This window comes from Rhinatrema bivittatum, chromosome 3 (assembly GCF_901001135.1).
Source record: "Rhinatrema bivittatum chromosome 3, aRhiBiv1.1, whole genome shotgun sequence".
Taxonomy (NCBI): Eukaryota; Metazoa; Chordata; class Amphibia; order Gymnophiona; family Rhinatrematidae; genus Rhinatrema; species Rhinatrema bivittatum.
In genome coordinates this window covers 182,393,828-182,419,131 of record NC_042617.1, presented here as the reverse complement: position 1 = coordinate 182,419,131, position 25,304 = coordinate 182,393,828, and the positions used below count along the sequence as shown (strand labels likewise).

At 44.7% G+C, this 25,304-nt stretch overlaps 1 protein-coding gene across 2 annotated transcripts in view; it reads right to left on the bottom strand.

Annotated features, from left to right (window-relative positions):
- The window catches only part of FH (fumarate hydratase), a 146,030-nt gene that overhangs the window by 107,691 nt on the left and 13,035 nt on the right, over window positions 1-25,304 (bottom strand). For both annotated transcript variants that reach the window (XM_029594019.1, XM_029594020.1), the window contains exon 2: window positions 3,735-3,869. In XM_029594019.1, the coding sequence (XP_029449879.1) occupies window positions 3,735-3,869 (135 nt within the window). The remainder of the gene's footprint in view (window positions 1-3,734; window positions 3,870-25,304) is intronic.

Below are 25,304 nucleotides of genomic sequence, written 5' to 3'. Positions count from 1 at the left end.
AAAACAATGGGACCAGGGCCTCCCGATCCCGAAAGGCCTAGCCACTCCCCAAAGGAGAGTTGAGGCACAATCACTGATCGCAGAAGTACTGAAGTGATTAACCAACCTTAGGCAGCCAGCTATGGATAGGGAGGGTCGCCACTACAACCCCCAGAGCAGCCCCAGCTGAAGACAGTCCAATGACCGCTGCTGCCGCTCCCTGGCCCTGGCTTCCAAGGAGACACACTGATTCAGAGGATCTGCACCCCGGATCAGAGGGGGAAAAAAAAAAGTTCTAGGGACAGAGCCCCAGGGACTATTCCACAAGAAAGGGGAGTCTGACATGGTAGAGGTCAAAAGACACATCCCTCTGCTGAAAAAGGGGAGGATTCCCAAGCCACTCTCTTGATGTCCACTCTCCTCAGGATCCAACCAGGAATGCAGTCCAAGGAAAGTCCTGTGGCTGCAGAACACAACCTGTTGTGACCGCCCGGAGGGCAAACTTCCCCCCACACACAGGCCCAGGCGGCAGAGGGCAACTGGAAGCCCTCTGCTGAGAAGTCACACTGGGCGGCACTCATGCAGCGTTAACCCATCCATGGATGGCGGCACTCCTATGATCCTAAACGCTGTGCTTGCGGGAGAAATCCCATACCCCAGCGAGCACCGAGAACCACGTGCTAGAGTTGATGGCTACATGCCGCCTCACGTCCAAAGAGAGTGCAATGTCGTCTCCCCATCCAGTGCTCCTCAGCACTATGCGTTGCAGACTGACGCGGAGGCTGAGACCAGGCCAAAGGATGGCAGAACTCTATTATGGCTGAGAACTGCACAGGCAGGGAGAATGCCGCCTATCAGCATCCGAAGCTCTTGGAACAAATGCCTTAATTTTCCAACCGCGAAAGCTGCGCATCAACATCACAGTAACTCCAGCGGAGTAGAGAGAACAGTGTGATGACGGCATCCCCAGCAACACTGGTGCTCTGGGCAAGGCATGGTGGAGAGCGGCAGTCTAAGTCGTCGCTCCCTCCAGTACCTGATAATGCTTCACGAGGCGGGCCCTTGAAACTGCATCAGAACCGGCTCACCTGCAAGTCCCAGGGAACAGCAGCAGCAAAGTCCCTGGCAATCGAAGGCACTTCTCGAGTACTGCGGACATGTCCCATGATCTCTGACTGCAGCCACTAGTGCCCAGAGTGGTGACAGTGCCCGTAGGACCCACAGCGCTTTGCTGCTCACCAATGCAAAGCCACCACAGAGCAACCAACGACTCTGCACTCAGGCCCTGACTGTGCTAAACTGTACTACAATCAATTCTACAGTATGTAGCACCATCCCGGTACCACGGCTGTCAGTGGACATCGATCACCTGAGGGCCCTGATGGGGACCTGATGCCCAAAGGCATCAACCAAGGAAGCCATGGGTATCTGCAGGGAGAGGCCCCGCATCCTACCCACAGGTCACTGATGCCAAAAATAACCGATGACCGCCAGTGCCAATCGGCAGTTCCCCTCAGCTCACTTACTCGTCTGAGGGTGTTGATGTTGCGAGCTCGGCCTCGCAAGCATTACGGCTGATGAGAGCCTCGTTTGCGTCCATTAACATTGCTGGTATGTGCATCCCGGCGCGACCTCCAATGCTGGGATAGTCGGTTGAAGGGACAACCTTGAGCTTCTCAGTGCTCTGTAGTGGACACCACCCAGGAGCCTTGAAGGCATCGGACTACTCCATATGGATGCACCAGGACACCAGGGTGCCTAGAGTAGATGGTTGCCCCTGCGCTCAATCCGTAAGAGGCCAAAAAAAACCCTTGCCATGCGAGGGCTGCAGGGTCTCATGGGGGTTTCAAAAAGGCCCGGTGGTCAATGGCCTCAGGACAATACGGGCGCTCAATGGCAACCCCGGTGCCTAGTTGGTGGAGCTCGACATAGTGAAGGCAATAATGAGAGGGATCGGTTGTCTGAAGGCCTCTACAGTGGCCCCACACCTTGAGGGCCTCAAGGGCATCAATAGTATTGGGGCAGCACCGCAACGTAAAGGCACTGGGGTCATGCTGGCACCTCGACGACCCAGAGGGGGCTGCGGCATCAAGAGTACGCATCTCGAACTGCTGCAGCATCGATGATATCCACCTCGACAGCATTGAGGGCCTGCCACTGCTTCAACCTAGACACTCCCGAGGGTGATCATTCATGTACCTTGATGGATCGAGGGCCCCATGGGCATCAAGGTCCCAGTAGCATCGATGTTACCGTGGCATTGAGTGCGCTGCATTGCGGGCACCGTGGCCTCGAGGGTGTCTACCTGTGCCATACACCACCCCATCGATGCCCAAGCCAGTGCAGTGAGACTCCAGTTCCACTGATACTGACGGCAGAGAAAGCTACCACTGCATCGTGGGCAGTCACGAACCTCTATGGCAACAAGAGTGACCCTGGACCTCGATGGCATCAAGAGTGAGCATGGTGCCCAAGGGTGGGCCCAGTTCCTGATATCGATGCATTGGACGAACAGTAAAGCTGGTCACAGCTGTGCACAGGCAACCATTCATGGGCAAGGCCCCGAGGTGTGGCAGCAAGCTGCTAGCCCATTCTCCACTCACCCTCTCTCCCAGGGTGATTGCATTGCCAAGGCTAGCAAGCAGGTAGGGAGGCAACATCATTTAGGATTCTTGCCCGTGGAGACTAGTTCCTTAAGATTTGGGGAGGATGAGCTCTTCCCCCCACAGGAATGGCAGGGTCCTCGATCCTTCCACCATCCGAATCCATTGATGCCTATCGATCAGTGAACTGCCATGGAACTCCAGCCCGGGTAGAACTCAGGCAAGTCCCCAAGCTCAAGGGCCTACATGGAGCACTGAAGGACTGCATAAGTCAGTCCTGTCAGCACCAGAGAAAAAAAAAACAGAGCATGGAGAGGACACAGGTACAAAAACTGTAGGAGCGATTTTTTTTTTTTTTTTTAAAGTAACAGACTCCGCCAGGCTGCACAGGGGAAAACCCACCACATGGCCAGCAGAAGTTGGAAAGAAAAACTAAATTACCTGAAGAGAAAAGGAAAAAAAACAGCTGCAGCTGTAGAAAAAAAAAAGTCACTTACAAAAACTGTGAGAAGAGAGCAAAGCTGAATAAGAAAAAAAAAAAAGGAGCACGAGCTCAAAATCTGTGAGATGACAGCTCCGCAGAAACCCCCCCCCCCCCCCCAAAAAAAAACAGACTGAGGGACTCTTCCTAGAGGACAGGGTGATGACTTCAGCTGCACATGCTCAGTAGGGCATGCTGAAAGCTCTAGATTCTTTGAAATCAAAGTTCCATGCTGGGCTCCATCTGATGATGTCACCCATAGGTGAGGACTACCATCCTGCTTATCCTAGCAGAAATGTACTTTCAAGACAGACAAACAATTTATGGGAAAGGGAAGGGAGCGAAGGCAAGTAAAATTTCAAAGTTTAAAGCAGCAATTAACTAAGCAGTCAAACAAATTAAATCCATGTAAACACACATGCAAGACAATGAAAAATGAGGATGGCACTGGTTTGCTACCCCTAGGGAGAGGAAGAGCGATAAGGGTGAACACCTGATTATCCAGAAATGATGGGATCCAATGATACTTTTCTCCCCCTCTCCCCTCAACTTGGTGAAAAGAAAAAAAAAAAAAAAAAAAAGAGGATGCTGAGAGATAATATCCCCACCATACACACACACCCCCTCCTGAACACCACATACATACCCTAAAATATCCCAAAGGTACTCACCGGCATCCTCTCTGTTTCACCTCCAATCTTAAAGTTCAATGTAGACCGAACAGTCTGGGCACCATAGTACTTGTCATTTGGCACCCTGAGTTCCCCAAGGGTATCATATTCGATTCTGAAAAGGTTGGAGGTGGCCTGGAGACAATAAGTTTGGGCCAGGAGTTAGTGCTTTCTATGAGGAACCAGTCACAGCTGTCATTATTGCAATAAGGCTTCTCTCCATGTTGCAGAACTGCATGCATTCTTTGAACTACAGACTGTTGCACAAATTTCAACAGTGTACTGTGTATATGCATGCTACATGCAAACCCATCAGTTCTCCCAAGTTGAAATATACCACAGTAAAGGCATGTGAGGTGAAAATATGAGCAAATGAAAATATGTAGATTTGGATTTTAATTACTTGTCTTTTCAAATCTGAGCTCAAAGTGTGTTACAATATGTAATATCCTCTTTAGGTCCACTTTTCAGGATTTTCCTAGGTTTTCAATTATTTTTTTTCCCACGTGTGCCACTACTGACCCACTTATAGTCCTATACAACTGCAGGGAACAAATAGCTCATTTGAGGGGCCTTTGCCACAGAAATAGACAAGTCATTCTTAGATTTGTTGTCACTCGTTTTTCTTCACATTCTTTTAGCATTCTGGAACTACAGGAATGCTGTTTTGAATGTTGATTAGGAGGAGAGTCCTTCTGGTACAGAGGCAGAGAAGATACTAGAATGGAGAAGCCATGAGGACACAAACCAATCAGGAACCATTAAGATGTTGACCAATTATGAACATTTCTGTCTGACCAACAAGAACGAAGCTGAACCATTGATATGAAAGAGGCAGCAAAGACCTCACAGATGCCATCTCAAAGTTACAATGTCTCAAGTACCTTTTGTCACACCAACAATTTCTACTTTTGGTAAACTGAAATTCATACCGGCAGATGCAATATTGGTCTCGTTAAAGGGACGCTCAACGCTACATGGAAATGAGCTGCTGTGGTAAAAAGGAGGCGCTAGGGTAAACTGCCCACCTCAGTGCCTCCTCGGAAGTGGGCATACAGGAGAGGTGGCTTTCAGCCACTTAGGAAAAACGGACACTCAATTTTAGAGCATCTGTTTTCCTAACCTGACCACCGGCACACTTTTTCTTTTTTTGGGGGGGGGGGGGGCCATTTCTAGTTTTCTTTTTGTTTTATTTTCCTCTGAAATACCGCCCCAATATTAAGTCAGAGGAAGTACAAAAAAAGCAGTATTTTCTGCATTTCTGTACACATTTTGGGTTCCTCAAGACTTAACACAAGCTCCAGAATTGGTGTTAATTTTTTTTAGAGTAAAAATGTGCGCCAAAGGCGTTTTGTTTTTTTTTTACATGGAGAGGGACATCGACAATAGCCTCATCAGCTTGCATTGGCACGTGATGAGCGCTATTACCTACACGCACGATAGGAGGCGTGTTTTAGATGCGCTAGCCCCTGTTTTGCATCGGGAGATATGGACACATGTCCAAAACCGCATCCAATCGCGGGTTAACAGTGAACTGCAGTCAGCATACAATATAGCAGCGGCACAATAGTTGTTAAATAATGTAAGATGTGACAAAAGCACATATACACACAAAAGAAAAATCACCACCAAAAATTAAGGCATGAAAAGAAATCAGAAGCATTGAAACAAACAATATGCCAAGGCCTATTCTTCTGTGATGTTGCAATTACTAGGGTTTTCCATCGATAAGCGGGGCTGACTTAGTCATGAACTGTGCTAGTGCGCGCCATGATGGGATTGAACGGAACTGTCTTCTCCAAGCTAATAGAGCTTTCAGCTCTACTGATCATGCACAGAAGTTCCTGCACAGGGTTCAGTGTAGCTCCTCAGTTTCTTTATGTCCATGATCTGCACGGACAGTGTGTTTTTTTTTCCTCTCATTTTTCCCGGTGTTACCATTTTCCCCTCACTTAGCAAGCCCCAAAACAGCACATTTCAGTGCTACTCTCCCACTCCAGAGAATAAGGGGAAAAAAAAAAAAAAAAAAGAGTGAAAAGATGGCAAAAATAGCTGCTAGTGGCTTTAAGGCCTGTTCCTTAGGCCAAAGCAGGTCGCTGATGGATGGACATGATCACTGCTACCTTTGCCTGGGCCCAGAGCATGATCAGGCAAACTGCCCACCTGCAGACAGATGTCCTGCGGGCACAGTATTAAAGATTGAATTGCTTCAACTCCAACTCCGGCACCACTCTTCATAGACATCAGGAAGTGGGAAAAGTGAGTCTTACGATGTCAGCGTACTCTGAGCCAAGAGCGGGAACGACACAGCCACACTACCTCAACTTATCAAGGTGCATTGGTGGAAATGGTAAGTTGAAACACAGGGAAGTCTTGACACACTAGACATGTTTGTTGTCTGTGCCCGCAAAGAAGGCCAAATCTTTGACTCCGCATTGATCCAAGGATCCCAACACACTCAGCATAGAGCTACCCGATACACTTGACGTCGAAGCAACCAGATAAAAATCGATAAATGACATGTTGAAAGCAACAGGAGCCAGCGCACCCTGAAGCAAAGTCACGTGCCTCGAAGTTGTCCATCCGCCACCTTAAGTCAACGCAGAAGCACTTGAAGCACCCATCCAATAAGCATACAGCGCATCTCAAGCCAGCTGCAAAAATCATCTGCTCTACCCACACCAGAAGTGGCACACCAGTCTCCAGCACTACAGTGAACTGACCTCTCAGCTACATCTCTCTGAACCTCCACTGTTGATATCAACCAGCTCGGACAATGAAATGGATCTTTTCCCTTCATTGCCATTCTCTACAACGTTGAAAGGATAATGACAAGGGGACCCAGGTGAAGAAGCTGCCAGGGAAATTCTCTGGGCCACTTTGCCCACAAAGAGGTACACAACTCCATCAGTTCCACAGGGTAACTTGTCACTACATCTGCCACCACCTATTAACAGAGCCTTCCCAATGCTGCGACTTTTATCTCAAGGCCTCCATCTTCAGGCTCTGGATCCTTTGATCTAGCTTCCCATTGCCTACATTCCTTCCTCATGAAGGAAATTCCATACTTGCATTAGGAGAGGATGCCCTTCTGTTGACCCCAGGACAACATTCTCAGCAGGCAATGGATCAAATTAAGGACATAGTTTGTATCTTCTTTTCCTCGCTGTTTCCATTATTGGAACTGCCAATCTTCTCCTCCAGCCTACCCAAACATACCAGCTTCTTTGGAAAATGTCAGACAAGGAGTGCTTTGGACTCCCTCCCCCTACTCAGATTCTCGCTCCTCAGCATCCAGGGGGGACAGAAACCAACTTCACCTCTTCTGTCTCTGCAAAGCCCGCAGAAGTCACCTTTACCCACTTGGTCAGCACAGGTTTAGCTTAGGGGGTGGTTGCCAAACAGCTCGACAGTCATTCCTTTGGACTTAGCCCCAGAGTCGCCTGACCACGCTTCTTCACTGGAGGACCAAACATACTCCTGTTTTGTGGAGAATTTAGGAGCTGCACTAAAAATGGAGGTTGGGAAAGATCTAGACCAGAATTCTTGGGTATCCTTAAGAGCTTGGATAACCTACTGTACTGCCCACACACAAGGTGCTGGACATTGTGCTGCTGAAGATGTGGGAGATGCCATTTTCAGGTCCAACTGCAAATCCAGTTTCCGGGCTAAAGATCCACATGAGGAAAGCCCCCGGATATGGGGGTCGTCTAAACTACCCCATAAATCAACTATGAAGACAGCGAAAAAGGCCCGTCTCCACTCGAACATGCCACCAGGAAGGATAACAGACTGTTGGATGAATTTAGTAAAAGTGTTTTTCAGGGATCCATGCTCATGGCCCAGATAACCCAACATCAATTCTACATATATTTATGAGTGCATCCAGAGTCTGAAACCATTCATTCAGGTACAGACAAGAGCGCCAGTCACTCCCATGCCTTTTGCATGACCTGGAAGAAGCTGTACGTCACTTGCTACATGCTGTATATGAGACTTTCGACACTATTACTCACACATTAGTGGCTTCCATAAGTGCTAACTGCATAGCCCGGCTACAGGCTGATCTTCCTTTCTTCGGGGACAACCTCCTCAGAGAGAAACTCAGAGAAACAGAGTTAAATTAAAGAGCAAATGTAGTTATGCAGTTCCTCTCAGCCTCGAGGGATGCTCCAACTAACCCCAGGCAGCCATATTTTGCATACAGAAGGCCTTACTACCCCAGGACGTCATACAGACTATCAGCAATACCGACTTCCCCTGCTGCTACAAGCCAGACAAAATTCTCAGGGACCTAACTCCTGTCCCTCACCCAGAAAACGCCAACAAAAGCAGCAACAACAGCCTGCCAAATCAGCGCCCAATTTTGACCCCCTTGCTCTTGGCTCCGATCTACTACTTCTTTGTGGCCTGGCAAGTGATCATGAGTGACCAATGGGTGTTGAGCATAGTGGAGCACAGATATTGCCTATGTTTTATCATGCAACCACTAGCTCCACACCTCGCCATCCCTCCAGCCAACCTATTCCAGTCAACTCTCTTGATCTTCACAATGTCTTCCTGCAATTTATCACAATCTGCTTGTGATTTAAAACATCTCTGAACAATTTTGTATCATCTGCAAATTTGATTACATCACTCTTATTTCTTTCCAGATCATTTATAAATATATTGAAAAGTAAAGGTCCCAATACAGATCCCTGACGCACTCCACTGCCCTCTCCCTTCCACTGAGAAAATTGTCCATTTAATCCTAACTCTCTGTTTCCTGTCTTTTAGCCAGTTTGCAGAGATTCAATGAACTTCGATTTCTTTCCTGGATATTCAGATCACCATGACAGATGAAGGTTTTATTACCTTCATTTTCCAGAAATTGGTTTGCTCAAATACATACCTGCATTTTGAAAGTGCTCATCCATGGAGTTTTAAAGTCTAACCTTCCTGTGAGTCAATTTATCAGTCTAAGGGCCTCATTTTCCAAGCCGCTCGCACATTATAAGGGAGCTTTCGCACGCGAAAAGTCCCTTATCACGTGCGATATCAGGATGGGGGAGGAGTCGGCCCCGGAAGAGGAGGAGTCGGGGCATCACCGGGGCCGACTCTGCGCCGACGCTGCGGACAGCGAAAAGGTAGGTGCCTTTTCGCTGCCTATTTCACTCCCAATAGCTACACCTCCTATGGTGGGCGCTATTGGGTGCGAAACCGGCAGCGATCGCACTGCAACGGTGCGATCGCTGCCGGCTAGCGCAGGCCCGCCCCCTGTTTCGGCCCCCCGCCCCTCATCTTCTAAAGTATCGCAGGCCTGCGATACTTTAGAAAACGAGGCCCTAAGTCGTCTCTGCACCACCCTTGCTGATTTTGAAATGCAAGCAAAAAATCTCCCTGAACGTTTCTTACAGCGAGGATATCCTCACTCTTGCATTCAAAAAGCCTACCTAGGAGCAAAATTTGCCCATCAGGAGTGGCTTTTCCATCTGCGTTCTGTTGAAGATTCTCTGGCTTACTCATGCATTCTTCCATTTTCATCGGAAACTTACTTGATCCGTCAATCCATTTTCAACAATTGGCATGTGTTGCAAATGCAAGAGGTGTTCCAGTCTCCTCCACGAATTACCTTTTCCCAAGCGTCCAATTTAAAGAAATTGTTGGTCCACTCCGATTTCTCTAACACTTCAATTGAGGACAGTGACATAAGGGGGTCTCATCAACCCTGTAATAACTGTTCCGTATGTGCAGTTTCGATGTCAATAAATGACAAAATTGTTCTGAACACAGGTTATACAATCTTTCTGAAATATAACATTTTGTCTGTCTACGATGGTCATTTACTTGATTCGTTGCCCTTGTGATCTATTATATATTAGAAAGACCAAATGCCTGTTGATAATCGAACATCGATCCAATATTAAGAACTCCCGAGTTGATGAACTGCTGGTAGCACATTGCATTTCCTGTGAACACTGGTTTGAGGACCTATCCTTCGGTGCGATTGACCACATACCTGAACACTGGTGTGGTGGTGATCGCGAGCTACAGCTTTTAAAATCTGAACAACGTTGGATCTACAGACTTGGCACTGTCAGTCCTAAGAGTCTCAACACAGATCTTGACTTACATGTTTTTTTAGGATGAAGAATTTCTAGTAATACTGTGTTTTCCTATTGATTTTGATTATACCAGCTGATACATAATTTGCATTTTAATGACATCATACCTTTGGGCATCTAATGAGACGTTCACGTCAGCCTTGTTTCCTGATGAAGAAAACAGTAGAGACGCTGTGTCCATTTTGAAACGGTAGCCTCCGGTGTTTAAGATAAGTGATTTTTCCTTTTTTCTGTCTACAACATTTTATTAAATGCACTTTTGTCTGATGTTTTTAGGCAAGGACTCATTATAGCAATTTCAAATGCCCCTGAGGAAGCGTGTATTGCGAAACACCGGCCGTGTAGGGCTGCGGTTATCATCTTACAAAGAGACTGCTGGCTATACTTCTCTTATGGATTAGAGTTGATTTTTATGAACAGACTAAAAAATATACGATAAAAAATATTTTTGAGATAATAAAAGTTTTTCCTTTTGAAAGTGATGGTGAATGATTAGACGACCGGTTGGGTTCCTTTTTAGAAATCACGTCAGGCTTGCTGAACCGTCACTTAGGCTATTTTCTTTTTGTTTCCCTCATTGTTTCCAGTAATTGAAATCTCCCATTATTAACGCACTACCAATTTGGTTAGCTTCCCTAAATTCTCTTAGCATTTCACTGTCCGTCTCACCATCTTGACCAGGTGTATGGTAGTATACTCCTAGCACTATAGTCTTCCCCGACACACAAGGGATTTCTACCCATAAAGATTCAATTGTGCATTTAGTCTCATGCAGGATGTTTATCCTGTTGGACTCTATGCCATCCTGGACATAAAGCGCCACACTGCCTCAAGGGTGCTCCTCTCTGTCATTGCAATATAATTTGCACCCCGATGTAGCACTGTCTCATTGGTTGTCTTCCTTCCATCATGTCTGAGATGCCAATTAAGTATGTCATCATTCACTGCTATAAATTCTAATTCTTCCATCTTACTTCTTAGACTTCTGGCATTAGCAAACAAACATTTCAAAGTTTGTATTTTCATTCTGCTTTTTAATTGATAGGGATAGCTCAGGTGAGATTTTAGTTACAGGCACTTGGACTACTTTTCTTATTATTGGAACCTCACTGTCAGGATGCCCTAATTCTAATGCATCATTAGTATCCTTCTTGCAGTACGTCCTCATCCCCAAGACAATGGGGGTCTGTGATCCATATTGGATCTCCACAATCTCAATCAACATATCGCTGGAAAAATTCTGGATGCTCTCCCTGGGGACCATCCTCCCTTTCCTTCAGCCAACGACAGGATGTATTCAATGGACCTGAAAGATGCTTTCGCTCACATTCCTATCCACCCATCTTACTGGTGCTTCCTCTGCTTCAAAATGGCCGATCACTACTACCAATACAAAGTGCTACCATTTGGCCTCTCCTCAGCCATGAGTCTTCACAAAGTGTTTGGCAGTGGTTGTAACACACTTCAGGACATCAGGGGATCCAGGAATTTCCATACTTGGATGACTGGCTAATAGTGGCTCCATCACAGGACATCCTGCACAACCACACCATTATTGGCCTCCTTCAGTCTCTAGGATTCCTAGTCAACTTCAAGAAGTTGGTGCTGGTCCCCAAGCAGAGAGACTACAATTCATAGGGGCTCTCATAGATACAACTCTAATGAGAACATTCCTGGTTCCCCCAGAGAGGATAGCGAACCTTCAGAGGGTGGCAGCCTCGCTGCTCCACTTCTTGCATGACGGTTCACCGCGTTCTCACATTACTGGGACATTTAGCGGTGGTAATTTACGTGGTGCCGTTCACATGACTGCACACGAGTCAGCTCCAATAGGGACTCTGGACACAATGAAAATCAATGTCTTCAACTTATCCATGCCAGAATTACGGTGACCAGCAAGATGGCACAGGAAATTCACTGGTGGCTCTATTTGCACAGTTACGAGACTGGTGTTCCACTACACCCAATCCCTCATCAGACACTCCTGAGCATATACACCTTGACTACTGGTTGGGGAACTCACATAGGACCCTTAAAAACACAAGGTCTTTGGTCAGGACCAAAAAGAGTAGCTGCAGATCAACTTGCCACACCCTTCATGCCTTCAGCCATTTTCTCTGCAAGATGAGCATAATATTTCAGACAGACACACAATCAGGTAGCAATGTTCTATGTGAACAAGGCAGCACAGGATCTTGAAGCCTTTGCTAGCAGATATAAATAATATGAATAATTTTAGACCCATATCCACCTTACCAATTTTTTTTTTTTTTTTTACTAAGCTCATTGAAAAAAACAGTATTAAACAATTTCAGAATATATTGAAAACATTCTTTATCCAAATCAATAAGGCTTCAGTCAAAACCGTAACCCAATCTTTATTGCTCTTTATCCGATACAGTACTTTTACAGAATTTGATTCAGGTCAGTCTTATTTGCTAATATTACTTGATTTAACCACAGCATTTGATACTGTAGATCACACTAACTTGAAGCAAAACTGATATAAATTGAAGTAACCGGCAAAGTCTTACAATGGTTTACATCCTTAACGAATCACTGATACACTATCTGACATAATGAAGATGTCTACAACAGTCCCTCAGAGTTTATCTTTGTCAGCTGCCTTGTTTAACATATACCTCCTAACCTTATGTAGATTGTTATCTGGATTAGGCCTTAGTTTCTACATGTACGCTGATATAAATTTATCATTCCTGTAGACAACTGCATCGATCGTGCCCTCAAGACAATAAGCATTTATCTATCTGCTAATTAGAATTATCATACCTTAAATTAGTATTAAACATTAAAAGAAATTATCTGGTTAAATAGAAAAATGTCTGTAAACACTCCTTTACATGCTACAGTAGGAACACATATGATAGAGTTTGCTGAACATACTTGGGATTTGGGTGTCATAATTGAGAAAATCTGACTGAGAAAATAATATGACGATCAAATCTGGGTGCAATAAACTGCTTGTTGAAGTGAATAAAATCATGGCTAGATATGAATGATTTCTGTATAGTTTTATAGAACATCATATTTTCTGGTTTTGATTACTGTAATGCCCTATCAGGATTACCAGCTACAAGTTTAAGACCTTTACAACTCCTACAGAACACTGCTGCACAAGTGATGACGGGGGGGGGGGGGGGGGGGGGGAGAGAAATATGACCACGTCACTCTAGTTTTCAAATTGTTACATTGGCTTTCAATAAAATATCACATGCAATATAAAGTTCTGACTACCTTTATTTTATTTATTTAAAAACTTTTATATACCGGTATTAGTATGCATACATCATACCGGTTTACAATGTAACTTAAAAGGCAGAAATTACAATGAACAGGGAGGGCGAACAAGGAGGAGTATACAAAGAGCAGGAGGTGGAGGAATTAAAGCAATAAATAAAACTGCAACGGACTAATTTACAGGAATATACAAAGCGTAGGCAAGATACTTGCGGAAGTCAGTGTACTTAATCAGGGTAGGCTTGTCGGAAGAGCCATGTTTTAAGTTTTTTTCTGAACTTGGCGTAACATGGCTCTAGCCTGAGAGTGGTAGGGAGGGCGTTCCATTGTTTAGGGCCTGCAATGGATAGTGCACGGTCCCTAGTAGAGGAGAGGTGGGCTTTTTTCAAAGGGGGAATGGAGAGGGTGCCTTTGTTGACAGTGCGAGTGGGTCGTTCAGTGCGTATAGGACGAAAGGGTTCATCAAACCAATTGGAATTGTGCGAGTGGATGGACTTGTGCACTATGGTTAGAATTTTGAAGAGAATTCGGGATGCGATGGGGAGCCAGTGGAGTTCTTTGAGTATAGGGGTAATGTGATCAGCTTTCCTTGAGTTGGTGATGACCCTGGCGATGGCATTCTGGAGCATTTGTAAGGGCTTGGTGGTGGAGGAGGGTAGGCCGAGGAAGAGGGCATTACAGTAGTCCAGCTTTGAGGAAAGGGTGGCTTGGAAGACGGTGCGGAAATCATGATAGTGGAGGAGGGGTCTGAGTTTCTTCAGGATGTGAAGCTTGAAGAAACCTTCTTTGAGGATGGAGTTGATCTGTTTTTTGAGATTAAGTTGTTGATCTATGATAACCCCAAGGTCTCTTACTGTGGGTTGGGGTGTTATGACGTTGAAAGCTGGATCGTTGGAGATCGGTGGTTTGGGAGGGAGGTGAGGAGAGATAAGGAGCAGCTCTGTTTTGGAGGAGTTTAGAGCGAGGTGGATGTTGGTGAGGAAGTCATTTATGTTGGCAAGACATGTGTTCCAGAAGGCAAGGGCATCTGAGAGAGAGTTGTGAATGGGAATGACGATTTGAACGTCATCTGCATAGAGGTAGAATTTGAGGCCGAGGTCTGTGAGGAGCTGACATAGAGGTGTGAGATAAATGTTGAAAAGGGTGGAGGAGAGGGAGGAGCCTTGTGGGACACCTTGAGACAAGGGGTAGAGTGTGGAGTTGGCGTTTCCTATCTTGACGGAGAACTTTCTGTTAGATAAATAGGATTTAAACCATAGTAGGGCTAGGCCTGAGATGCCTATTTCGGATAGCCAGTTGATGAGGAGGTTGTGGTTGATGGTATCAAAGGCAGCTGAGATGTCGAGTAGGGCGAGGAGGTAACAGTTGCCTCGGTCCATGCCTATGAGCAAGTGGTCCGTAAGGGAGAGCAGGAGGGTTTCTGTATTGAGGTATTTACGGAAGCCGTATTGGGCTGGATGCAGAATGTTGTTGCTTTCTAGATATTCTGTAAGTTGGATGTTTACAATCTTTTCCATAATTTTGGATAGGAAGGGCAGGTTAGAGATAGGGCGGAATTTAGCGGGGGTCTTTAGGGTCTAGTGTTGGTTTTTTTAGGAGGGGCTTGACAATAGCTTGTTCATACTATCATAAATAAAGACTCAGACAGGCTTGGAGCAGCATTACTTTTTCATACCCCACAAAGAAAGATCAGCCAACTAGGGCCTATTGAGCGTTCCATCGATTCAAAGTGCCCATCTAACTGAGGTGAGAGACAGAGCATTGTTAATTGCTGGACCAAAGTTTTGGAACACTTTACCAGAAGATATAAGAACACAAAAAGATTTTAATGCTTTTAAAAAAAGGATTAAAAACCTGGCTATTTAAAATGGCTTTTGAGATAGATTAGGTACATCAATTAAATGAGGAAAATGGACTGTAAGAGGGTCATATTTTATTGAAGGAAAAAAGAAAAAAAAAAAGACAATGTTCTTTGATTATGTTTTTTTACCACAATTTTTAATTTATGAATGCAAATGCTTGTGAACTGCCATGATTGTCCCACAGAATGACAGCAGAGAAATAAACAAAACAAAGCATAAACCTTTCAGATCTGTCAAGGGGTGGTGACACCCCAGGCCTCCCGGCAAGCAATGTACATTCCCATCATCAAAACTGAGGCAGACAGACTCAGCACGGTGTTCTGCCCCCATGAATGGTCAATAGACCAGGCCATAGACAACCTTTTATTCAAACACTGTGGAACACTGAACAGACCTATTCACTACCGAAACCAACAAGAAACTGGATCGCTTCTGCTCCGTCCTTTTCAGCCATTGGAGGGAAGCCCTGGACATCTTCTTTCTACCCTAGAGAGAGGGCGGGGTGCACGCTTTTCCTTCACTCCCACTCATCGCTCACACATCTAAAAACTCATCCAAGACAGAGCCAGGCTGATACTGAATGCCCCGGCTTGGCCCAGACAGCCATGGTTCATATATCTAGTTCACTTATCTGTCAAACCTTCTATCACACTTAGTGAGCTCTACCCTGTTAATTCAGGAGGGGGGAAACCTGTTACACCCCATGCTGCAGTCACTTCACCTCGCAGCATGGATGTTTCATGTTCAGTCCTTAGCCAACTCTTCCTGCCAGAGCTAATTCCTTCCGAAATTCCTGTTCTCGGAATGGAAACCTTCCACATGTCGTAATTACTCCTTCAAATGGAAATATTACATGCAATGCTGTACCACGTGCTGTGGACCTAATGTAAAACATTGATAAGACAGGCGAAGAGAGAATTTGAAATGAAGTTGGCCATAGAGGCAAAAACTCATAAAAAAAACTTTTTAAAATATATCCAAAGCAAGAAACCTATGAGGGAGTTGGTTGGGCCAGTAGATGACCGAGGGGTTAAAGGGGCTCTTAAGGAAGATAAGGCCATTGCAGAAAGACTAAATGAATTCTTTGCTTCCGTGTTTACTAATGAGGGTGTTGGGGAGATAACAGTTCTGGAGATGGTTTTCAGGGGTGATGAGTCAGACAAACGAAATCACTGTGAACCTGGAAGATGTAGTAGACCAGATTGACAAACTAAAGAATAGCAAATCACCTGGACCGGATGGTGTGCATCCTAGGGTACTGAAGGAACTCAAAAATGAAATTTCTGATCTATTAGTTACAATTTGTAAACTATCATTAAAATCATCCATTGTACCTGAAGACTGGAGGGTGGCCAATGTAACCCCAATATTTAAAAAAGGCTCCAGGGGCGAGCCGGGTAACTATAGACCAGTGAGCCTAACTTCAGTGCCGGGAAAAATAGTGGAAACTGTTCTCCAGATCAAAATCATAGAGCATATAGAAAGACATGATTTAATGGAACACAGTCAACACGGATTTACCCAAGGGAAGTCTTGCCTAACAAATCTGCTTCATTTTTTTGAAGGGGTTAATAAACATGTGGATAAAGGTGAACCGATAGATGTAGTGTATTTGGATTTTCAGAAGGCGTTTGACAAAGTCCCTCATGAGAGGCTTCTATGAAAACTAAAAACTCATGTGATAGGAGGTGATGTCCTTTCGTGGATTACAAACTGGTTAAATGACAGGAAACAGAGAGTAGGATTAAATAGTCAATTTTCTCAGTGGAAAAAGGGTAAACAGTGGAGCGCCTCAAGGATCTGTACTTGGACCGGTGCTTTTATATATATATATATATATATATATATATATATATATATATATATATATATAAAAGCACCGGTACTGCACCGGTACTGGACCAGTGCAGTCCAGTACCGGTGCTTTTATATATATATATATATATATATATATATATATATATATATATATATATATAAGCACCGGTCCAAGTACAGATCCTTGAGGCGCTCCACTGTTTACCCTTTTTCCACTGAGAAAATTGACTATTTAATCCTACTCTCTGTTTCCTGTCATTTAACCAGTTTGTAATCCACAAAAGGACATCACCTCCTATCACATGAGTTTTTAGTTTTCATAGAAGCCTCTCATGAGGGACTTTGTCAAACGCCTTCTGAAAATCCAAATACACTACATCTATCGGTTCACCTTTATCCACATGTTTATTAACCCCTTCAAAAAAATGAAGCAGATTTGTTAGGCAAGACTTCCCTTGGGTAAATCCGTGTTGACTGTGTTCCATTAAATCATGTCTTTCTATATGCTCTATGATTTTGATCTGGAGAACAGTTTCCACTATTTTTCCCGGCACTGAAGTTAGGCTCACTGGTCTATAGTTACCCGGATCGCCCCTGGAGCCTTTTTTAAATATTGGGGTTACATTGGCCACCCTCCAGTCTTCAGGTACAATGGATGATTTTAATGATAGTTTACAAATTGTAACTAATAGATCAGAAATTTCATTTTTGAGTTCCTTCAGTACCCTAGGATGCACACCATCCGGTCCAGGTGATTTGCTATTCTTTAGTTTGTCAATCTGGTCTACTACATCTTCCAGGTTCACAGTGATTTCGTTTGTCTGACTCATCACCCCTGAAAACCATCTCCAGAACTGTTATCTCCCCAACATCCTCATTAGTAAACACGGAAGCAAAGAATTCATTTAGTCTTTCTGCAATGGCCTTATCTTCCTTAAGAGCCCCTTTAACCCCTCGGTCATCTACTGGCCCAACCAACTCCCTCATAGGTTTCTTGCTTTGGATATATTTTTAAAAGTTTTTATTATGAGTTTTTGCCTCTATGGCCAACTTCATTTCAAATTCTCTCTTCGCCTGTCTTATCAATGTTTTACATTAGGTCCACAGCACGTGGTACAGCATTGCATGTAATATTTCCATTTGAAGGAGTAATTACGACATGTGGAAGGTTTCCATTCCGAGAACAGGAATTTCGGAAGGAATTAGCTCTGGCAGGAAGAGTTGGCTAAGGACTGAACATGAAACATCCATGCTGCGAGGTGAAGTGACTGCAGCATGGGGGACCTTGCAAGACTGGAAGATTGGGCATCCAAATGGCAGATGAAATTTAATGTGGACAAGTGCAAGGTGTTGCTTATAGGGAAAAATAACCCTTGCTGTAGTTACACAATGTTAGGTTCGATATTAGGAGCTACTACCCAGGAAAAAGGATCTAGGCATAATAGTGGATAATACTTTAAAATCGTCGGCTCAGTGTGCTGCGGCAGTCAAAAAAGCAAACAGAATGTTAGGAATTATTAGGAAGGGAATGGTTAATAAAACGGAAAATGTCATAATGCCTCTATATCGCTCCATGGTGAAACCACACCTTGAATACTGTGTTCAATTCTGGTCGCTGCATCTCAAAAAAGATAGTTGTGATGGAGAAGGTACAGAGAAGGGCAACCAAAATGATAAAGGGAATGGAACAGCTCCCCTATGAGGAAAGGCTGAAGGTTAGGGCTGTTCAGCTTGGAGAAGAGACGGCTGAGGGGGGATATGATAGAGGTCTTTAAGATCATGAGAGGTCTTGAACGAGTAGATGTGACTCGGTTATTTACATTTTTGAATAATAGAAGGACTAGGGGGCATTCCATGAAGTTAGCAACGCACAATAAAGCTCTGGAATTTGTTGCCAGAGGATGTGGTTAGTGCAGTTAGTGTAGCTGGGTTCAAAAAAGGTTTGGATAAGTTCTTGGAGAAGTCCATTAACGGCTATTAATCAAGTTTACTTAGGGAATAGCCACTGCTATTAATTGCATCAGTAACATGGGATCTTCTTAATGTTTGGATAATTGCCAGGTTCTTGTGGCCTGGTTTGGCCTCTGTTGGAAACAGGATGCTGGGCTTGATGGACCCTTGGTCTGACCCAGCATGGCAATTTCTTATGTTCTTACAATGCTACTCAATTACTTGCTCCATTTATATCAATCCAGTCTGGTGACTTCCTCTCATATGCAAAACAATGGACTCCCCCCCCATCTCTCTTCACCCTCTGGTATCAGAATTCATGAAGGGACTTTTACGACTTCACCCACTGGTCAAAAAGCCCCTGGTGCCTTGGGACATCAATTTGGTACTTACTGCTTTTATGAAACCCCTTTTAGTCGGCCTTTCTCAGACACATGACCTGGAAAGAACTCATCCTGATCGCGGTCACTTCTGCATGCCACATGAGTGAACGTCAGACGTTTCTTCACCTCCCACCCTACCTACAGTTCTTCCACGACAAAGTTGGGTTACAATTGCATCTTAAGTTTCTCCCAAAGGTGATTTCTGCTTTCCACTTAAATCAGTCTATTTCGCTTCCCACCTTCTACCCCAAGCCTCATGCATGAGGGCAAAAGGCTTCTGCACAAACTTGATTGTAAGCAAGTCTTAGTGCACTATAAACACATATACACAAAACATTGAATTTTTCATCTCCTACGACCCAAATAGTCTTTTTGGATACTATCTTCCCAAGCCTAACAAATTGGATCACTTGCTGCATTCAACACTTCTATATGGAAGCTGCCCTTGCTCTCCCATTGCCAGTTAGAGCTCACCAGATGCGTGCGACTGCCGAATCCATAGCACACCTGAAAGCAGTGCCCATTGAGGACATCTGCAAAGTTGTCACCTGGTCATCTGTGCATACCTTCACCTCTCACTACTGTTTGAATACCCTGGCTTCCCTGGACAGTATAGTGGGACACACCTGGAGTCCAGGTTTCAAAAAAAAAAAAAAAAAATTGAACTAGAGTTTAGTAGTACAAGTTAATGCAACCCTCAGCTATGGGACTCCCCACAGATCAAGGCTCATTCAGCCCTGCTTACTGACAGAAAAAAAGCAAGTTTGCTTACCATAAACAGTGTTTTGCATAGAGAGCAGGATGAATTAGCCATGAGATGCCTGCCCTCCTCCTTGAGAGAAGACTCTTGCTTCATCACGTTGCTTTGGAATGGATTGAGGAGCCATGCTGATAACTCCTGCATATGCCCAGTAGTGATGAAAGCTCCATTAGCTTAGACAGACAGTTTCATCCAGTGTCGCCAAAGGCACACTACCACAGAACATGGCTAATTTATCCTGCTACTTACGGAAAACACAGTTTACGATAAATAAACTTGCTTATATAGTAGCTTCCTATTCTTTATAAAAGTTTGTAAATCCAACCTTATGGTTGAAATACAAGATCTGGATTTTCATTTGGAAGTAGCTTCACTGAAATGAACAAAATGTAGCTATTAAACATTACCTTTAATGCATGTTCTAGGATATATTTTTCTATTTTGTGCTAATAATCTTCATAAATTACCCAATTATGTTATATCTTAATATTTGCATTTCAATTTTAATTTGAAAAATGAAATCAAGACTTCTGGTAATGCTGTGCACAGGAGACAGCTCAGAGAATTCCCAATGATCTGACCACTTTCATTTTTATAATTTACTAAAGAGGTGATATCTTGTGTGGGAAAGAATCCCTCACTATAAGGGCAAGTTTGTATTCATGAAGGATGGAGATAAGAATAATAAACCACTGTGTATGCCTTGGGAGAAGGGAAAGGCAATGGAGAGCAAGATGGCACTGAAAATGGAACACACACACACACACACAACTCTGAGAAAATTTTGCCATGGTTTCAGGCAAGATTACAAATAACTCAAAGTGTATTGGCAGCTTTGGAAGACTGTTTAAGATTGATTACATCCATAGCTGACTGAAGCTAAGAGAAATTTTTAACTGCAGACACAAAGAATATTGTCGAATGAGCAGAGGATAGTCAAGCAGGAGGAATGAGTTGACCACATGGATCAGTTAATTGCCAATTCAGGAAAAGAAAGCAGGCTGATTGCCTTGAATACTAGGAAAACAGAAGCCATCATAATAATCTTTGGGTGACTGGCCTGCCTGAATCCTCAAAACTTTGAAAAATGGCTCCCAGAAACTTTGGGCCTTGAGGAACATACATCCTGTGTTGGTGAAGTATAAAGGGTCACAGAGTAGGGGCCATGAGAGACAATGCCACATGAGCAAAGCCTGTTATCGCAAGAATTTAAATTTGGCAAAGTGAAGCTATTTCGTGAATTCCGGAAGAAGCAAAGTGTAGAATATGAAGGACATAAAATCATGCTTGGGACAGATGTGGAGAACTGGTGCGGCAGGAGGAATTGAGATAGCAGAAACAAAACTGTCAGGCATGGCTCAACCTTGAATTGGTGCCCTGGGAGTTTTGGATCACCACTCATTCAGAGGAGCTATTTTGTCACCTGGGAATTATCTTCTAGCCAGCTATATAGTCTGTCTGCATTATGCTGTTTCCCGTTTGGCTCAGTATTTCTTCTCAGATGGGTCATGTTAATGTCATGCCTGTGCCTGTGTTTCCATTACTATTGTTCCTGGTTCCATATTCTTAAATCTCCGCTCTAGTCCTTCTCTACCTCGTGTCCATTTCACTTAATTTTCTGGACCTTGTGAATTTTTACTTTTGCCTGCCTTTTGTTTTCCATGCACTATTCGCTTGTTGGAAGGTATAGTGAAGAATAAACTAGCCTTGTACAGTTCTATAAGCATAAGAACTAAGTGCCACACTAGGTCAGTCCAAGAGTCCCCAACGGTAGACAACCCCATAAAGTAGACCCAGTTGCTTGTTGCTCACTCCCAGGAATAAAGAGTTGGTTTCTCAAAATCACCTGATTAATAATAATAGTTTATGGACTTTTCCACCAGGAATTTGTCCAAACCTTTTAAATTCAGCTACGCTAGTTGTCTTGACCACATCTACCAGCAACAAGTTACACAACTTGATTGTGCACAAAGTGAAAAACGTTTCTCCAATTTGTTTTAAATCCCCTGGCCCTAGCACTATTTGAAAGGATAAATTACATTTCCCTATTTACCTGTTCAACCCCACTAATGATTATACAATATATTTTATTCTCCATTCCTTTCTGAATAATTCTTAGCAAATAATTATATGGTCAAATAATCTGTTTACTTTTTTGACCACTGCCACACACTTAGCTGAGAATTTCAGTGTACTGTCCACAATGACTCAAGATCCTTTTCCTAGGTGGCAACTACCAATGTAGAAGCCAGCATTGTATACCTATAGTTAGGATTCTCTCTCTGTATGCATCACTTCACACTTGTTCACATGAACTTTCACCTGCCATTTAGATGCCCAGTCCCTAAGTCTAGTAAGATCCTTCTGCAGCTCCTCAGTCTGCTTGCATTTTAACTAACCTAGTTCCCAGGGACTGATGGCAGGCTTATATGAATAACAAGCCTAAGGCTATTCCAAGTAGCTGCAGGGATCCCAGTCAAAAGACCTGGAAGGAAGGGAAAGCTGGTGTTGGTTTGCATAGGGGAACTTGTATGTTTTTCAGCGTGGTAGAGCCCCAGAGGAAGAATCTCAACTGGGAAAACTAGATGAGTCAACTGGTCTTTGTCTGCCATGGTTTCCTAGATTATTATTTTCGTTGCATGCACATTACATTTTTACTGACTCATAAGCCATTTATTTTTATTGCATGGGCCCCATAATATGGGGGCAAGTTTCCCGGTATGGGCTGCAAGTCCACTTGGTTACACTTCCCAACTAAAGACAAAAAGGAAAAAAAAAAAAAAGTCAGCTATACAAGTTTGATCATCTACAGGAGATTATAACTGGGAAACTTGGATGGCTGACTGAGTGGGCTAAATGGTCCTTATCTGCTACCATCTACCACATACTTCTAAGAGGGGACCTAATTGGTTTCAAAAGCTTGTGCAATCTAACATCTTTGGATTAATTCTTATGGTGGCTCAATAAACAAGGTTATGACAGCCTCTAAAGAAAAGGAAAATTGGTTCTTACCTGCTAATTTTCATTCCTGTAGTACCACGGATCAGCCCAGACTCTTGGGTTTTACCTCCCCTCCAGCAGGCGGAGACAGAGAAAATTTTTGCGGACTCTGTCGTTTATCCCTGAGGTGCCACCTAGAGTGTCAGTATTCCACTGTACCCACGCAGAACAATAATAAACTGTCAAAACTTTTCCTGAATAACCTCCCCCCCACCCCCAAAAGAGCAGAGGTAATGAAAAAACATGTAACTGACAAAAACCAAAACTATGCCCTAGAATCCTTACCGTGAAAAGGGGGCATTATGTATCTCACAGCAAACAATTGGTTAACCGGCCGAGCGGACTCTCCCTGGGTGGGACTCTGGGCTGATCCGTGGTACTACAGGAACGAAAAATTAGCAGTTAAGAACCAATTTTCCTTTCCCTGTACGTACCCGGATCAGCCCAGACTCCTGGGATGTACCCAAGCTTCCCTAACCAGGGTGCGACTGCGAGAGTCCCGCTCGGAGGACACTAGCTCCGAATGAACCGGGCTCTGGTGCCCGGACATCAAGTCGATAATGTCTCACGAAAGTATGTGTAGATTTCCAAGTAGCCGCTCTACAAATTTCTTGCGGCGCAACCTATTGGCATTCAGCCCCCGAAGTGGATTGTGAGCGATGTTGAATGAGCCTTAAGCCCCACCGGAATCGGACGGCCCTGTACAAGGTATGCCGAAACAATAGCCTCCTTGAGCCAACGTGCGATAGTGGCCTTGGAAGCTTTATGACCCCTTCTGGGTCCGTTCCATAAGACGAACAGATGGTCCGAGAGACGAAAACTGTGCATAACCTCCAGGTAACGCAACACTCTCTTTACATCCAGCTTCCGCAAAATACCGGGCCTCTGGCAAAAAGGAGTCCAGACCCGCGAAGGACAGAAGCTCCACAGACTGATTCAAATGAAAAGTAGAGACCACCTTCGGGAGAAAAGAGCTTTCGAAATCCTCAAAAAAGGCTCTCTGCAAGATAACGCCTGGAACTCTTAAACCCGTCTCGCCGAGGTAATAGCCACTAGAAATACGATCTTTTAAGGTGAGATCCTTCAGAGTTGCCCATTTCAAGGGCTCAAAAGGAGCCTTACAAAGGGCGCGGAGAACTAAATGAAGTTTCCAGGAAGGCCAGAGATTTCGAACCGGAGGGCGCAAGTGTTTAACCCCTCTCAGAAACCTAGCCACATCGGGATGCAAGGCCAGCACAATCCCCTGCACCTTACCTCGAAAACAATCTAACGCCACCACCTGAACTCGCAGGGAATTAAAAGCCAACCCCTTGGACAATCCAGCCTGAGAAATTCCAGAACCTCCGGGATTGAGGCCCTGGAAGGACTAACGTTCCAATCCAAACACCAGGATTCAAACACTCCCCAGACTCTAAATGTATGCTCTAGAGGTAGAGGTTTTACGGGAGTGTAAGAGCATGGCAATAACCGCGGGGGAGTAATCCCTTGTCCTTAACCTCTGCCTATGAGAGCCATGCCGCTAGACAGAAGTGATCTACCTCGCCAAAACAGATGGGACTCTGACACAGGATAGTCTGGGACAGACGAAACTTCAGCGGACCGTCGATTGCTAGAGTCAGGAGATCTGTAAACCACGGATGCCACTAGAATCACCTTGCCCGGCCATGGCGGAAAGACGTACATCAGAATGTCCCTTGGCTAGGGTAGGACCAGAGCATCTACTCCCTCTGCTCCCAGTTCTTGTTGGCGACTGAAAAACCAAGGAGTCTTGGCATTGCGGTATGTCGCCATGAGATCCATGGAAGGCATGGTCCAACGCTTGCACAGAAGATGAAAAGCTTTGGAGAGTTCCCACTCCCTTGGTGTCGACTGAGAAAATCGGCCTGCACATTGTCCACCCGGCGATGTGGGAGGCCGCTATCTTGTAAAGGTGTTGCTCCGCCCAGGTAATCAACAGCCGTGCCTCTATTGCCACTGAATGGCTCCTGGTTCCTCTCTGACGATTGATGTAAGCCACTGCTGTGGCATTGTCGGACAGTATCCTCACCGACCGGCCCTCCACTAAGGGAAGAAGGGCCTGTAACGCCAACCGAAACTCCCTGGTTTCCAAACGATTGATCGACCAGGAGGACTCCATCCTCGTCCATTGCCCTTGCCCCGCCGATCCTAGGCACATTGCTCCCCATCCAGAGAGACTGGCATCGGTAGTGACCATGACCCATGTGGGAATTTCCAAGTCCACCCCCCCCCCCGACGCAAGTGGTCTGGACAAAGCCACCAATGCAGACTGGAACGCGCCGAGTCCGTCAGCAGTAATCGAAGTTGAAACTGCTGAGAAAGTGGACTCTAGCGGGAGAGTAACGCCGATTGAAGAGGACACATATGAGCAAAAGCCCACGGGACTGGTTTGAGGGTGGAAGCCATCGACCCCA